Here is a 17,133-nt window from a genome sequence, read left to right as displayed (position 1 = left end):
CCAGGACATGAGCCAATCCCGGGCGAGGAGACGCCTCTCCATTTCCCACCACAACCTCGCCTCCACCCCCTCCCTCCCCCAACCCAAGCAGAGACTAGAGCCCTTTGTATGTGCGGAGCGGCCATGGCCGGTAACGGGAGCCCAGTGCCGAGCCTGGAAGATACGCTCTCCTCCTGCCCCGTGTGCCTGGAATATTTCATAGATGCCAGCTGCGGGCACAACATCTGCCCGCGGGCCTGCAACTCAGACCCCCTGGAGGAGCCGGAGTGGAGCCCTTCCTGTCCTAGATGCCAGAAGCCCGTCCTGCATGTTTCATGTGCCACATACTGGGTAATAATAACGTGAGCTGGACTCCAGGCTTGTAAAACCGAGCTAGCGCTTTGGCAGAGAAGTATTTACAGAAGTGCTGCAACTGTAGCTGGCATGCTAGCCATGTGCACACAGACTGACTGCTGCCATAGGCTTCCTTCCTGTGGAGCCCTGGCTCCTCCTCCAAAGTTCCCTGCAGAATGCTCCGTGGAGCATGGTGGGGATGACGCTATTGCCCACTGAAGCATTCGAGAATCAGGAGATTGGTTTAAGAATCATGAGATTAAAAAAAAAAACCCAACAACACATGTGGAAATCTCTTTATTTTAGGGTGACCATATTTCCCAAAGGGAAAATGGGAGATGGCACGGTGCTGACTCCAGCTACCCGCCTGAGCCCTGCCTCCCCCCACCCCCCGTCCCCGCTCGAGGCTGGCTTCGCTGCTCGCCTGCCCCCTGCCTGAGCCTTGCCTCCCCATCACATGTTCCGCCGCATCCCACTTTTTTGACAAAAGTGAGCATTTGTCCCATTTGCTCTTTCCATCTGATCAAGCAGGCAAGAGCAAACGGGACAAATGCCCATTTTTGCCAAAAAGGTTGGGATGGGCGGGACACGGCTTAAAAAAGGGGACTGTTCTGGCCAAAACAGAATGTATGGTCACCCTTTTTTATTTTCTTTCTGGCTTTTGAGCCTTGAGGGTTCACCATATTGATGCTTTTTAATTGCAACCATAAAGATGAGAAACTTAATTTTTGTAGAAAGTGAAAGTTGAGAGTCTGGTGTACTCACACGACTCCAGGTTCTGGGGCCTTAGGGGAAAAATCACAATATATCATGAGACTTGAATAAATCAGAAGAGCTGGCCATACGGGAATCATCAGGCAGCTCAGTGCATGGGGTGGGGGAGAGGAGCGAGAAGAAGTGGGACATGAGGTAGACCCAGGGAAGTGCTGACACTGTCCTGCCAAGGGGATCAGGAACCCATCTCCGTGGTTTGCCCCAGGGACCCTGAGTTCCCCCCATGGGGCCCAGAAGGGGGAATGACCCAAGGCACTAAGGTGAGACGTGATGGGCGATGGGCGCAGGTCACAAACTAGAAAGAACAGCCCTTGCTGCAGGGTGAGTGTGACTGAACCAGGAAGAGACTGAGCCTGGGGTTGGGAGATGCAGGCGGGGAGCTATAGCCCAATGACTACTGCAGAGCATGGTGCTAAGTCTCAGCCCCTCCCACCACCTCTGAAAGTAAGCAGATATTCACAGTGGATCATCTTTATGTGGGGGTGTTTGCCTGGAGCCAGGATGTGAGTACAGGTGGTGGGGGGGGGGGGGGGGAATTGAACATGTGGGGGTTTTAAGAGCTGGGATTTTGGTTGGGGGGGTATTTGGCTTCGGGGTGATGGGGATGTGGGATACATTGATGGTGTGCACCCAGGGTCTCTGGAGAATATTTGGGGTGTGTGGCAATATTTGGAGCTGGTCTTGGGGGCATGTCAGGGAGTTGGGAAGGATGGAACTGGGGTGGGGGAATGTTGAGGAGGGGAGGGTTGGCGGGTTTTGGAGCTGTGCTTTTGTGCTGTATCATTACTACTTCCAGTTCTCTCTGTTTCTGTATGGACAATCCAGCCCCCTGATTGCCATCCCCTCTCCCATCTGCTGTAGCTTTAAAGCAGTGATAGTCAATGGTTTAGGAGCCAAATTAGTGATCACTATTAACCAAAAGAGCCACAGTTGTGTGAATTCATTGTTTCATTTACTAGAGTACTATATAGTCATATTTAAACAGCATGACAGGGGAAATATTATATATATATCCCTACTTAATTTATGATTTTACGGAAATTGTGGATCCCACAATATTAGACTTCCACTACAATTTTAATGCTGAATTCAGGTGTATGTATGTTACCTTTTAACAGTCAGCCTCACTGACAGTCCTGGGCGGCCGGGGCTCCGGGTGTCATCCCCACGCATGGCAGGGCTCCAGCTGTCAGCCCCAGGCAGCCAAGACTCCCTCTATCAGCTATGGGTGGCCAGGGCTTCTGCTGTCAGCCGGCTTTTCCAAGTTACTGCAATTAATAAAGGTCCATTATTACTTTTCTGCAATTTTCCATGTCTTGTCTGCAACACAGCCGCAATTATATGACAATCATCCTGCGATTCAAGGATAGTCTTATATATATATATAATTCTCAAAGCAAATAAGTTAATAACTTAGTGCAAGTTAATAATATCATTGGTTAATAACAGAATAAAAGCATCCTGATTGGTTAATAACTTAGATTGGTTAATAATGAAATCACACAGTGTTTTACTATCATGTGCTGCAAAGAGCCACAGGAGATACATTGAAGAGCCGCTTGCGGTTCTCGAGCCTCAGTCTGAGTATCAGTGCTTTAAAGCAAGAAAGCTAAGGGCCAAATACTTACCTAGGATCTGTGTGAGTGTGTGCCAGGGATACTGTGGGGCAGAGAGGTCCCTGAAATCTGGCAACTGTGACACTGTCTGTAAAATCAAACCCTCTTACACCTGGCTCCCACCCCCGCTTCTTCCAGGATATGTCACAAGAGCGGCTGGCCTGTCTGATAAAAGAGAGAGAAGAAACCAAAGCTGATGAGGAGATGCAAAGTGAGAAGCTGCTGGTAGGTGACCAGAAACCCTTCCCTAAGGCTTGCCTGGTATCAGAGTACCCTGAGTGACATGGCAACACACGGCTTGTCCTGCCAGCCCAGTCAGGGAACCATCCCCATTGCAGCCCAGGGAGCAGGGCAGGATTGGGCAGGTGTTGGGTAATGTGATGCCCTCAGAGTGGCTGACATGCAGGAAAGCGTCTGTCTGCGTCTTGGCCCAGAAAGACCCCAGCCCAAGCTGTTCAGATGTGACAGGCTCAGTGCCTCCACAGGAAGAAAATACTGGATCCTGAAGGGCTCATTCATCTGTCAGAGAAAAGCATAACAAGAACCATGGCTGGAAGCTGAAGCCAGACAAATTCAAATTAGAAATAAGACACTTTTATAAAAATGTGAGCGTGATTAACCAGTAGGACAAACTACCAAGGGAAACGGTGGATTCTCCATCTTTTGATTCCTTCCAATCCAGAGCGGATGCCTTCTGGAAGACCTGCTTTAGTCAGATACCGGTTGTTGGGTTCAATACAGGAGTCACTGGTTTGAAATTGGACAATGTGTGATATACCGGAGATCAGCTAGATCTGTGGTTTTCAACCTATTTACCATTGTGGGCTGCACTTGCTGCTCTCTATGTGTTATGTGGGCCGCATCCACTATATATATATATATATATATATATATATATATATATATATATATATATATATACTACCTATATGTCCCTGAGGCCAGGGCTGGATTAATCTTTTGTGGGCCCTGGTGCCCGGACTGTGGCCCTGCCCCCAATTCCACCTGTGCTCTGCCCTGAGGCCCTCCCCACTGCTCACACGGGGCGGAGGAGGCAGAGAGGAGGGAGCAGGCGGTGAGGATGGGAGGTGGTGGAGAGGAGCGAGTGATGGGCTGGGCCTCGGGGGGGAAGAGGCCGAGCAGGGGCGGGGCCTCAGAATGAAGTGTGGGCAGAGTATGGGTTGGGGCTACAGTCTGGGTGCCGGGGCCCTTTCTGAATATGGGCACAGCTCCATTGTAAACCCTGCGTGACTGGCCGCAGCTGTGTGCTGATTGGGCCTTAAGCAGCCCACGGGCTGCGGGTTGAGAACCACTGGTCTAGATCTTAGAATCATAGAATATCAGGGTTGGAAGGGACCTCAGGAGGTCATCTAGTCCAACCCCCTGCTCAAAGCAGGACCTAATCCCAACTAAATCATCCCAGCCAGGGCTTTGTCAAGCCTGACCTTAAAAACCTCTAAGGAAGGAGATTCCACCACCTCCCTAGGTAACTCATACCAGTGCTTCACCACCCTCCTAGTGAAATTTTTTTTCCTAATATCCAACCTAAACCACCCCCACTGCAACTTGAGACCATTACTCCTTGTTCTGTCATCTGGTACCACTGAGAACAGTCTAGATCCATCCTCTTTGGAACCCGCTTTCAGGTAGTTGAAAGCAGCTATCAAATCCTCCCTCATTCTTCTCTTCTGGAGACTAAACAATCCCAGTTCCCTCAGCCTCTCCTCATAACTCATGTGCTCCAGCCCCCATCATTTTTCTTGCTCTCCACTGCACTCTTTCCAATTTTTCCACATCCTTCTTGTAGTGTGGGGCCCAAAACTGGACACAGTTCTCCAGATGAGGCCTCACCAATGTCGAATAGAGGGGAAGGATCATATCCCTCGATCTGCTGGTAATGCCCCTATTTATACAGCCCAAAATGCCGTTAACCTTTTTAGCAACAAGGGCACACTGTTGACTCAGATCCAGCTTCTCATCCACTGTAACACCTAGGTCCTTTTCTGCAGAACTGCTGCCTAGCCACTTGGTCCCTAGTTTGTAACAGTGCCAGGGATTTTTCCGTCCTAAGTGCAGGATTCTGCACTTGTCCTTGTTGAACCTCATCAGGTTTCTTTTGGCCCAATCCTCTAATTTGTCTAGGTCCCTCTGTATCCTATCCCTACCCTCCAGCATTTCTACCACTCCTCCCAGTTTAGTGTCATCTGCAAACTTGCTGAGAGTGCAATCCACGCCATCCTCCAGATCATTAATGACGATATTGAACAAAACCGGCCCCAGGACCGACCCTTGGGGCACTCCGCTTGAAACCGGCTGCCAACTAGACATGGAGCCGTTGATCACTACCCATTGAGCCCGACAATCTAGCCAGCTTTCTATCCACCTTATAGTCCATTCATCCAGCCCATACTTCTTTAACTGGCTGGCAAAAATACTGTGGGAGACCATATCAAAAGCTTTGCTAAAGTCAAGGAATAACACATCCACTGCTTTCCCTTCATCTACAGAGCCAGTTATCTCATCATAGAAGGCAATTAGGTTGGTCAGGCATGACTTCCCCTTGGTGAATCCATGCTGACTGTTCCTGATCACTTTCCTCTCCTGTAAGTGTTTCAGAATTGATTCCTTGAGGACCTGCTCCATGATTTTTCCAGGGACTGAGGTGAGGCTGATTAGACTGTAGTTCCCTGGATCCTCCTTCTTCCCTTTTTTAAAGAAGGGCACTACATTAGCCTTTTTCGAGTCATCCGGGACCTCCCTCGATCGCCATGGGTTTTCAAAGATAATGGCCAATGGCTCTGCAATCACATCCGCCAACTCCTTTAGCACCCTCGGATGCAGCACATCCAGCCCCATGGACTTGTGCTCGTCCAGTTTTTCTAAATAGTCCCGAACCACTTCTTTCTCCACAGAGGGCTGGTCACCTTCTCCCCATATTGTGCTGCCCAGTGCAGCAGTCTGGGAGCTGACCTTGTTCGTGAAGACAGAGGCAAAAAAATCATTGAGTACATTAGCTTTTTCCACATCCTCTGTCACTAGGTTGCCTCCCTCGTTCAGGAAGGGGCCCACACTTTCCTTGACTTTCTTCTTGTTGCTAACATACCTGAAGAAACCCTTCTTGTTACTCTGAACATCTCTTGCTAGCTGCAACTCCAAGTGTGATTTGGCCTTCCTGATTTCACTCCTGCATGCCTGAGCAATATTTTTATACTCCTCTCTGGTCATTTGTCCAATCTTCCACTTCTTGTAAGCTTCTTTTTTGCATTTAAGATCAGCAAGGATTTCACTGTTTAGCCAAGCTGGTTGCCTGCCATATTTATTATTCTTTCTACACATCGGGATGGTTTTTTCCTGCAACCTCAATAAGGATTCTTTAAAAAAAACCAAGCTCTCCTGGACTCCTTTCCCCCTCATGTTAATCTCCCATGGGATCCTGCCCATCAGTTCCCTGAGGGAGTCAAAGTCTGCTTTTCTGAAGTCCAGGGTCCTTATTCCGCTGCTCTCCTTTCTTCCTTGTGTCAGGATCCTGAACCCGACCATCTCATGGTCACTGCCTCCCAGGTTCCCATCCACTTTTGCTTCCCCTAATAATTCTTCCCGGTTTGTGAGCAGCAGGTCTAGAAGAGCTCTGCACCTAGTTGGTTCCTCAAGCACTTGCACCAGGAAATTGTCCCCTACACTTTCCAAAAACTTCCTGGATTGTCTGTGCACCGCTGTATTGCTCTCCCAGCAGATATCAGGGTGATTAAAGTCTCCCATGAGAACCAGGGCCTGCGATCTAGTAACTTGTGCTAGTTGCCGGAAGAAAGCCTGTCCACCTCATCCCCCTGGTCTGGTGGTCTATAGCAGACTCCAACCACGACATCACCCTTGTTGCTCACACTTCTAAACTTAATCCAGAGACTCTCAGGTTTTTCTGCAGTTTCATACCGGAGCTCTGAGCTGTCATACTCCTCTCTTACATACAACACAACTCCCCCACCTTTTCTGCCCTGCCTGTCCTTCCTGAACAGTTTATATCCATCCATGACAGTACTCCAGTCATGTGAGTTATCCCACCAAGTCTCTGTTATTTCAGTGACATCATAGTTCCTTGACTGTGCCAGGACTTCCAGTTTTCCTTGCTTGTTTCCCAGGCTTCTTGCATTTGTGTATAGGCACTTAAGATAACTCGCTGATTGTCCCGCTTTCTCAGTCTGAGACAGGAGTCCTCCCCTCTTGCACTCTCCTGCTCGTGCTTCCTCCTGGTATCCCATTTCCCCACTTACCTCAGGGCTTTGGTCTCCTTTCCCCGGTTAACCTAGTTTAAAGCCCTCCTCACTAGGTTAGCCAGCCTGCTTGCGAAGATGTTCTTCTCTCTCTTCGTTAGGTGGAGCCCGTCTCTGCCTAGCACTTCTCCTTCTTGCAACACCATCCCATGGTCGAAGAATCCAAAGCTTTCTCTCCGACACCACCTGCGTAGCCATTCGTTGACTTCCACAATTCGACGGTCTCTACCCAGGCCTTTTCCCTGCACAGGGAGGATGGACGAGAACACCACTTGCACCTCAAACTCCTTTATCCTTCTTCCCAGAGCCACGTAGTCTGCAGTGATTCGCTCAAGGTCATTCTTGGCAGTATCATTGGTGCCCACGTGGAGAAGCAGGAAGGGGTAGCGATCCGAGAGCTTGATGAGTCTCGGCAGTCTCTCCGTCACATCGTGACTCCTAGCTCCTGGCAAGCAGCACACCTTTCAGTTTTCTCAGTCGGGGCAGCAGATAGATGACTCAGTCCCCCTGAGGAGGGAGTCCCCGACCACCACCACCCTCCTCCTTCTCTTAGGAGCGGTGGTCTTGGAACCCCCATCCCTAGGACAGTGCATCTCATGCCTTCCAATCAGTGGAGTCTCCTTCTGCTCCCTTCCCTCAGATGTATCATCTACTCCACTCTCCACACTAGTACTTGTGGAGAGAACATGAAACCGTTAGATGATCTAATGGTCCCTCCTGACCTTAAAATCTTGAAGGTAGAGCACCGAAAAGAGATAAAACATGGGCTGACTGGATGGAGATTTTGGCTCAGTGCAAGTTGATGAGGTTGTGGAAAGAAAAGTCCATCCCATTGTCATTAGCGACATGCGGCTCTCCCCTGCCCTGAGCCCTCCATCCTTCCAGTTCTAAGTGAACTTCCCATCATGCACCACAAGGGATCCTGGCTCTGGCCAATATCTCCCCCATCTTGCTGGGAGACAAATGTATGATATTCCCCTGGTTACCATGCCGCCCTTACCCTGTAATTGCAGAAACAGACGGAAGCCGAGAAACAGAGGATCCTCTGCGAATGGAAGGATCTATGTGGGTTTCTGGAGAAGCAGGAGCAGCTGCTGCTGTCCCAGCTGGAAAAGCTGGACAGAGCCATTGTCAAGAGAAGGGACAAGAGCATCTCTGAGCTGTCCCAGGAGATTTCTCTGCTCAGTGAACTGTTCAATCAGAGGGGAGGAGAGAACAGGCGGGAGCCACTGAGCCAATCCGTACAGGTGAGATTGTGCTATTGCAATGACAATGCACAGCAATTCTATGGCAGCATCTCAGCCTTAGATCCCAAAACAGGTGGGGTTGGGATCATATCCCCATTTTACACAGGGGGGAAACAGATGCCAAGAGAGGCAGGGACTTGCCCAAGGTCACACAGTGAGTCTTTGTCAGAGCCAGGAATGGAGTCCAGGGCTCCTGGGCACTGTAACCCCAAGACTGTCTGTCCCGCCCTGTAAACGTGTATATGCCCTTATTCTTTGAGAGTGAAATTCCTCCCAGTGCAGAGGGCCGGTGTCAGCCCAGATCAGCCCCTGGGTTGAGTGGGGAAGAGGGGCTTGTGTGGGCTCTTAGCACCAAGTGAAGCTCACGCTGAATGTCACAAATGTTTTCTTCTTGTGAAGTGCCTGGGCTGCCAGTGAGGACCTCTCAGCAGGGGTTCCCCGGGGGCTGCTGAGAGTAAATATCCCACCTGGAGGGGATGGCCACTGCTCTCTGAGTGTCTGAAATTCCCCAAATATCTGAAACTCCAATAGCGACTTGCCTGCAGGAGCAGAGACCTCCCCCAGCCTGGGACACATCCTCTGACTGCCTCTTTTTTCTCTCTCTCTCTCTCTAGGGTGTGGGCAGCTCTGAGAGCAGGTGAGTTCTGGGCTCTGTCTCCCTCATGGTCAGTTAGGCTTGGAAACCACACTGAATACACAGCTGCCCCCGGTCCGTGGAGTGTGACACACTCCTTGGTGCGCATGGTCATGTCTTTCCCCGAGTGGCTGCCAGTGGCGTACCTAGGAGTGGAAATATGGGTGGGCCCTGACTTGCGGGTGGATGGGCAGTGATAGACGGTGCTAGCTCGCTTCTCCCCCGACGCCACGCCCTCTTCCTATCCCTTGTGCCCCCAGACACAGGGTTTCACATGCCAAGCTGGGCATGTGCATGGGGCGGCTCAGAAAACGGCAAGGCAGAGCTGCCGGAGCGTAGATTTCTGAAGGGCGAGCGCATAGCTCCAGCCTGGATTTCAGGTGCCCAAGTGACACTCTGGGCCGCTGTGGCAGCACTACACCCCTGCTCAGATTTGGGTGGGCCTGGATGCTAAGTGGGTGGGCCTCGGCCCACCCATGTCTACGCCTCTGGCAGCTGCCTCTGTAAGGAGAGAAGCCAGCTACTATCTGACTGCCAATGGGGTTCCTCCTTTAGCTTAAGTATTAGGGGCTTTGTGTGAAAGGACCAAGTTCAAAGAAAACTCCCAAACTGGCCACCGTTCCTTGCCTCGGTGTCTCCCACGTCCCATTTTGCTCTGGGCACAGGGCTCAAGGCAGGTGACACCATCTCAGTCTACAAAGCTTATAACCCCAGAGTTCGGGGGCTGCCGGGCTCGGGCTGTGGACCAGGCCCCTTTGCCACCCCTCTGCCTTCCTCCAGCAGGGAGGACAGGACGCTGCAGAAGCCAGAGTCTGGGTTTGTGAAGCTGGAGAAGAGACTTGAGGATTTCTCTCAGAGAAGTGCCATCCTGCTGGAGCTGCTGCAGGGATTCAAAGGTAAATGGGAGTCTCGTGGTGGCATCTCCTCTGGTTAGAGTAATAGTCGCCCGGGAGAGGAGTTGGCGGCTCTCGTGACATCACTGACCCCGGGCACCATCTTGTGTTCCCCAGCTTGGGTGAACTGGCCTTTGCCATGGCAATAGCCCTCTGGGGCTTGCCCTGTCTGCAGCGGCTGCATTGCTGGCCTTGGGCTGCCTTGCTAGTTCATAATTAAAAGTGCAGTTACATTAACGTCCAATTGGAACATCCCCATGAATGCCGGGGTCTGAATTCTTACCTCTCTCGTGCTCTCCTTCCCCTAGAGACTATGCGACTGGAGCTGGACAGCGACATAGGTATGTGCCTTTCTCTGATGGACTGTGGGGGCTGACATCAGAGATTTAACCCCAGGGACATTATTGGAGGCCTGAAGGGAGGCCGTTTCTATGGGCATGGCTGGTGGGGTTGAGCAGGCCCCTTGCACCTCTATCTCAAACCTTCCTGCTTTAATAACCTACACCTGGGACCCCCCGTTAATGTCAACGTTTCACACATCAAACCAGACAAGCAAAACATTCTCAAATGTTAGCGAATCGGGAACGTTCCTCCCTGGGTGCAAACTCTGAGGGGGAGGCATTTTCTGACATTCCCGCCCCATAGCCCCCAGAACCCTTGTGAGAAAGATTGTCTCCCCCACACTCTCTCCCATGGGAGAGGAGATTCAGAGACAATGCAGAGAATAATCCATCCCCATTGCTTCCGAGGGAGAGGCTGGGTGGTAGATGCCTCTCTGTGTTATTAAACATGGGTACACACTCACATAAATCGAGACTTCATGTCTCCCTCCCTTCCCAGGAGTAGCTCTCTGGCTGGCAAGAGTTCTGTCGTCAGCACTGTTAGGAACGGGGAAGAGGTTGCACAGCTGTGCTCTGCCAGAGTTATAAAATTACCTGATTTGTGGAGATCCCTAGATCTTCTGCTGGAGCAACAGCACATCATCCAGGAAACATCTGACTTCCCCCAAAAGATTTCCAGGAACATTTGCCCATCTGTTTGGTTTATACAAGTGTGCCCACCCAGCCAGCACATCTGGAAACAACTCTGTAAAACCCTAGACTCACATGTTTTCTTTCCCTGGAACAGGTTTTCTAATTCCAAAACCTGACATGATTGCCCGGGTGGAATGGGGCAAAGAACCCTGGGTACCAGATCTCCAGTGCTCCAAGGAAAGAGAGATCCTGAGAAACATCTGCACAGGTGAGGAATGAGTCACACAGATTGGCAAAACCATCTGTCATTGCTGTAAACAGCTGGAATTCCCACAAAGGCCCGGAATGCTCATCCAGTTCTGCCTCACCTCACCTAGATGAAGAGGGCCCTAACAAATTCACAGCCATGAAAAACACGTCACGGACCATGAAATCTGGTCTTTTGTGTGCTTTTACCCTATACTACACAGATTTCATGGGGGGAGACCAGTGTTTCTCAAATTGGGTGTCCTGATCCAAAAGGGAGTTTCAGGAGGGTCACAAGGTTATTTTAGGGGGTCACGGTATTGCCACCCTTACTTCTGTGCTGACTTCAGAGTTGGGCAGGATACCATACTATGCTACCCTTACTTCTGCGCTGCTGCTGGCAGCGGCTCTGCCTTCAGAGCTGGGCTCCCAGCCAGCAGCCTCCCATTCTCCAGCTGCTCAGCTCTGAAGGCAGCACCGCTGCCAGCAGCAGCACAGAAGTAGGAGTAGTAGTACTGCAACCCCTCCCCTACAATAACTTTGCAAACCCCCCTGCCCACACACACACACGCAACTCCTTTTTGGGTAGGGTGACCAGATAGCAAGTGTGAAAAATCAGGATGGGTGGGGGGTAATAGAAAAAGAAAGAAAAAGCTCCAAAAATCGAGACTGTCCCTATAAAATCAGGACATCTGGTCATCCTATTTTTGGGTCAGGACCCCTACAATTACAATGCCGTGAAATTTCAGATTTAAATAGCTGAAATAATGAAATTTACCATTTTTAAAATCCTCTAACAGTGAAATTGACCAAAATGGACAGTGAATTTGGTAGGGCCCTACAGATGAAGATTGGTGACATAGCTTCCTGGTAGATATCATTCATGGCTTCCCACCCATCATGACTGAAACCTGGCCCACTGAGTGTTCTCATGGAATGTGGAAGCATAACTGGTCCCCTCCTCTCTCTGTCTTCTGGGAAAGGTAGGGATGGGGTGGAATTCAGCTCCTGGTTTTTAAATTTCCCCAGCAGATATTTGGGTTTGTTCCTCCCTTTCCTGTTCCCCTTTCTGAGGTTCCCTGTCCTCCAGCACAGGGACTGACTCCTGTCTGGATTCTCTCTGTCCCAGCAGGTGATGGAACGGTGAGTGGGAATGATGAGGAGAATCCACAGCAGGAAGGTCCCAAGCGAGTGGAACCTCATGGGACGGTATCAGGAATATCCAAAGCGAATGTTTCCCAGAGTCCTGATCTGGAAGAAGCCCATGAGAGTTGGCGCAGGTCAGAAAGGCAGCAGGAAAACTGCCAAGGGAAGATGCAGGGTAAATCCACTCCCCGAGGGGAAGGCTCGGAGGATCTCAATGAAACAGTGATCCAGCTGAGAATCGGCACTAAAAAGAAACAGCATGAATGTGTTGAGTGCGGGAAAAAGTTCAATCACAAATCAAACCTTACTAGACATCTGAAACTGCACACAGGAGAGAAACCATTTATGTGCAGTGACTGTGGGAAAACCTTCACTCGGAGGTCACACCTCATTTCGCACCAGACAACGCACTCGGGTCAGAAACCTTATCCCTGCTGTGAGTGTGGGGACAGATTCACGCGGTGCTCAAACCTTATTTCACATCAGAGAATCCACTTGGGAGAGAGACCCTATAAATGCCCCGACTGTGGGAAAAGCTTCAGTTCAAAATCAAACCGCACTGTTCATCAGAGAATCCACACCGGAGTAAAACCTTATAACTGTGCTGATTGTGGGGAAAGTTTCATTCAGAGCTCACACCTGGTTGTTCATCAGAGAACACACACGGGAGAGAGACCCTACACATGTCCTGATTGTGAGAAAAGCTACAAAGCGAAGGTTGCTCTAATTTCCCATCAAAAAGTCCACAGAAGATGGGAGCTCTCAGTGTGGGGCAATGGGTCTGTGCCCACCTGCAACAAATTATAATTTGCTTCATTTGAGGGTGGATCTGGGTGGGACAGTAGGTGGCTACATGGTTTGGGTTCCAGTGGATGGTGATGGAGGCCAGAATAGGAGGGAGCACTAGGTACTACTGGGGAGATGGGTCATATCAGGGTCTGGGAGGAGCAGGTGATGGAATCAAGGGGGAGACATTTCTGTGGGTTCCACACACACTTTCCAATTTAGAGAAGAGGTAAACTAAAACTCCCTTGCAGTTTGTCTCGGAGACATGTCGGCAGCTCCTAAGGCCTCTTGGGCAGGGGCAGAGGCACATTATTCAGGGAAGCAGTGACGGGCCTGGTGGGTCTGTAGTTACCAGGTGGTAAGAGATGCTGATCAGAAGTTGCTGAATTTTAGCATCATGTTCAGTGTATTGTACATCTCTCCAGACACAGGCAGTTGCTGGAGATTGGGGGGATTTGAGGTGGAGATTCCCTGGAGAGGTGGGGCTCTTTGGGGGATTGTGCAGTTCCGGTGAGGGCAGTATTGTGTAATAGTGAGAGCAGGGGGAATTGCAACTCTGGACTCCTAGGTTCAGATCCCAGCTCTGAGAAGGGTGTGAGGTCTAGATTAGAGTGGAGGGTGGAAGTGGGAGGCTGGAATGCTAGGTTCCATAACCAGCTCAGTTCCTCCCCTCCTCTTTGTGCATCTGTTCCTCCCATTCCCGCTATTAGTCTCCCATCTCCCAGGGAACCATGCAACCGCACTAATTATTGGGTGTTAAGAAGGATGCAGGTACCAGAACAGGGAAAGGTCCTTAATTGGCTGAGGAAAGAGAGGCCCGACAGTCAATTTGATGGCATTTCTCTGTTTATATGGATGTAATGCGATAACTTTTGAACACCACATCCAATTGGGCCGAACCCTACCGAGTCTCCAAATGTCTGTAGATCAAAGAACTGGTTGATCATGGCAAATCCCAAAGGAATGTGGCCTTCTTGGAAATTGAGAGCCACTCGGATTGATCTCTGGCTAGGTGCTGAAGGTGGTCTATTCAGTTTATATCCACCGCTGGCCATCTTATTTGTGCCACCAAAGATTTTGGTGCCCATGTGATCCTTGTCTGTGTAGTGGCATTCTTTCATACACACACTTTGGAACTCATTGGTCTTCCTTTCTAATAATATGTCCACACCAAGAAAGCCACTAAAACCAAACCTGTTGGAGGTGGTTGCTGGGTTTGGCTTCAAATAGCCTCATCTCTGATCTTGTCCTGCCACTGGATCGGAAGCAGTTGATGCAGATGACGAGAATGTGATGTTCTTCAGTCTTCCTCAGCGCCCACTTCCATACAATAGAATTAATAGAGCCATGCTTTTTTAGAGCCACAGTTTCGTAGCAAGCTTGATGACACAACCTCCACACAAAGGCTGCTGAAAGGCCCGAAACACGGCGACCACCACTACTGTATAAGTGCCATCTTTTGAGCATCCTGCAGCCCTGTCCATGACACTGGCCAAATATTTGACAGTTGCCACTTGCTCAGTCTCCTGTCTGGACAGGTTAATACTGAGCTGGTTGCAATCTGGAGCTGGAGGCCACTGGGGATTAATAACCATACCAATGTGCAGTTGAGACCGAGCCAGCAAGACAATGGCATTGATGTATTTGAGATCTCAAAGAGGAGTGGTATTCAGCTCAATTCCACCCACTTCTGCCTCCTCAAGCTTATTTGTCAACCGATCAGTTGTTGACACTGAACAATGATGGTGTCAGAACTCAGCCTTGTTGAACTTGCATAGATATAGGACACCATGCTCTGTATCTGCTATTGACTCCAACTCAGCTTTCCCTTCCATGACGGAGCTCTTCTGTCAAGGATACCCAGGGATGCCGAGTCACCTCATCAGATCCTACAGCCTCGCTCAGTGCACTGAATCAAAATGCTGGCGGAAATCTGCACATGGCTGTGCATGGCTTATTAAGTTCAGCCGTCTTCTCACAAAGCTGTCTCACAGTAAAGATCTGGTCAATCACGGAACAATGAGGTCTCAAGTCACACTGTGAATATCGCAACCTTCGCAAAAGTGCTTCGTTAATTCAAGACATTAACACAGAAGTGAAGATTTTCCTCAGGACTGACAACAGCATGATGCATCTGTAATTGCTGCATTCCCACCTCCCAGGGAATCATGCAACATCGCTACTGTGTGTTAAGAAGGATGCAGATACCTGAGCAGGGAAAGGTCCTTATCTGGCTGAGGAAAGAGAGGACCAACAATCAATTTGATGGTATTTCTCCATTTATCTGGATGTAATGCGATAACTTTTGAACACTGCATCCAATTGGGCCAAACCCTACTGAGTCTCCAATTGTCTGTAGTTCAAAGAACTGGTTGATCATGGCAAATCCCAAAGGAATGTGGCCTTCTTGGAAATTGAGAGCCACTCAGATTGATCTCTGGCTAGATGCTTAAGGTGGTCTAGCTGTATATTCAGTTTATATCCATCTCTGGCCATCTTATTTGTGCCACCAAAGTTTGAGCCAGAACAACACCCTTCTTCCAGTCATGGGGGATAGTATTAGTGCACTGGAGGGTCTGGAAGAGTCAGTGCAGCCACAGGACAACAATACTCTCACCTGCCTTCCGCAACTCAGGAGTGATGTTACAATCTCATTGATGGCAACCATTGATACCTTCCAGCTAGCAACACCCCGCATCTCAGCCCCATAGTCCTAGCAGAGATTAAAATGTTGAGGGGAAAATGGGAGCCCCTGGAGCCCTTGGCATGGGGGTGGGAGGAATGGGGGAACCTGAAATAGAGGCGATGGGAGGGAGGCACACATGGAACTTGCAGGGGGAATAGAATGATGCAAGGATCCCCTAGTGCAGAGGTCCCCAAACTGTGGGGTGGGCCCCGCCCGGGGGGCATGGAGGAATGTTCGGGCGGGTGCAGTGGGCCAGTCCAGCTCCCATGGAGGATGGAGAGGGAGCATCACCCAGCCCCATCCCGCCCCCAGCTCTGCTCTGGCTGCGGCCCTGGCTCCCGGCCCTGCACCTGACCTCGGCCCCAGTCTCGCTGCTGCTCCACGTCCGGCAGGGGTCCCGGCTGCGGTTCTGCTCCCAGCCACAGACCCATCCGCAGCTGCGGCCCCAGCCTCAGCCCCCTTGCCCCGTCCGCATTCCCCTCTTTCCCCCCCCCGAGAGCTGCGGCCCCGCTCCTGGCCCTGGCTGTGGGGGGGACATGGACAGGGGGAAGAGAGGGGTCTGACCCTCAAAAGCTTGGGGACCACTGCCCTACTGTGTGCAGTTAGCTCAGCCGACAAGCAATGAAGTGTGCAACTCTCTGGTTACAACTGTATTTTTTTATTATCTGACACTGTCCAGTTCTTTCCCTGCTCTCTTTGTCTGAGTGAGAGGTTATTGTGCAGACAGGAAGGACTGTAGCTGGATTCCCTTGTCCCAGTTTTCAGGGAGGGGCTCCAGCTCATGTTGTCACATACTAGGATGATTCCTTAACTGCCCTGGGAGGGATTTTTCTCCATATTTCTGGATGGGGGCTGGGCGAGGTCTTGTTCTTCTGGAAGTGCAGATTTTGTGGAGTCTATTATGGCTACGTCCACACTACCCGCCTGAATCGGTGGGTAGAAATCGATCTCTCGGGGATTGAATTATCGCATCTCGTAGGGACGCAACATTCGATCCCCGAATCGACGCTTGTACTCCACCAGGGGAGGTAGAAGTAAGCGCCGTCGACGGGGGAGCCGCGGAGGTCGATTTGCCGCCGTCCTCACAGCGGGGTAAGTCGGCTCCGATACGTCGAATTCAGCTACGCAAATTTGCGTATCTTAAATCGACCCTCCCTCCCCGTAGTGAGTACGTAGCCTCTGTCTCATGGAAGTCTTTCCCTCTATTGGTTTCTCTTTTTCAAAGTAAATTCATAATAAAATATTTGTTGCACATCCTCATCTCCACAGGCATATTCATGTGCCCTGGTTCCCAAAGCGCTAGGGCAGAATGCTAGTGTGTTAGTGGTGCGTTGGGACATCACTCAAGGAGATGGCGCTGCTGGGGTGGCATGTACCTTCGCTTTGTATTGCCTGATTTTTAGAGGTTTCAGTTTAGCCACTCTCCACATTCTGGAAGTTCACCAGGCACCACACTGAGCAATCTTAACTCTGCACTAATTAAGTTTTGGGGCAATTAATTATAAAAAATATTTTTTCAGCACCCCCACA

General features: G+C 50.4%; 1 protein-coding gene across 1 annotated transcript; it reads left to right on the top strand.

Annotated features, from left to right (window-relative positions):
* The first annotated feature begins 123 nt into the window (after positions 1-123).
* Positions 124-16,839, top strand: LOC128847916 (zinc finger protein 3-like). Its single transcript, XM_054047647.1, has 8 exons — positions 124-330; positions 2,862-2,948; positions 8,005-8,238; positions 8,853-8,875; positions 9,653-9,768; positions 10,074-10,106; positions 10,894-11,007; positions 12,118-16,839. Exons 1-8 carry the CDS (start codon positions 124-126, stop codon positions 12,936-12,938), a joined length of 1,635 nt encoding a protein of 544 aa, XP_053903622.1. The 3' UTR covers positions 12,939-16,839.
* Positions 16,840-17,133: the final 294 nt, after the last annotated feature.

The sequence above is a fragment of the Malaclemys terrapin genome, chromosome 13 (assembly GCF_027887155.1).
Source record: "Malaclemys terrapin pileata isolate rMalTer1 chromosome 13, rMalTer1.hap1, whole genome shotgun sequence".
In the NCBI taxonomy this organism is placed as follows: Eukaryota; Metazoa; Chordata; order Testudines; family Emydidae; genus Malaclemys; species Malaclemys terrapin.
Note: the sequence above shows the minus strand (reverse complement) of the source record. Positions and strands in the feature narration are given on the sequence as shown.

Coding starts and splice junctions, on each gene's coding strand:
- LOC128847916 (XM_054047647.1), top strand. CDS start 124: ATGGCCGGTAACGGGAGCCCAGTGCCGAGCCTGGAAGATACGCTCTCC. Junction 331..2,861: donor TTTCATGTGCCACATACTGG/GTAATAATAACG, acceptor CGCTTCTTCCAG/GATATGTCACAAGAGCGGCT. Junction 9,769..10,073: donor GCTGCTGCAGGGATTCAAAG/GTAAATGGGAGT, acceptor TCCTTCCCCTAG/AGACTATGCGACTGGAGCTG.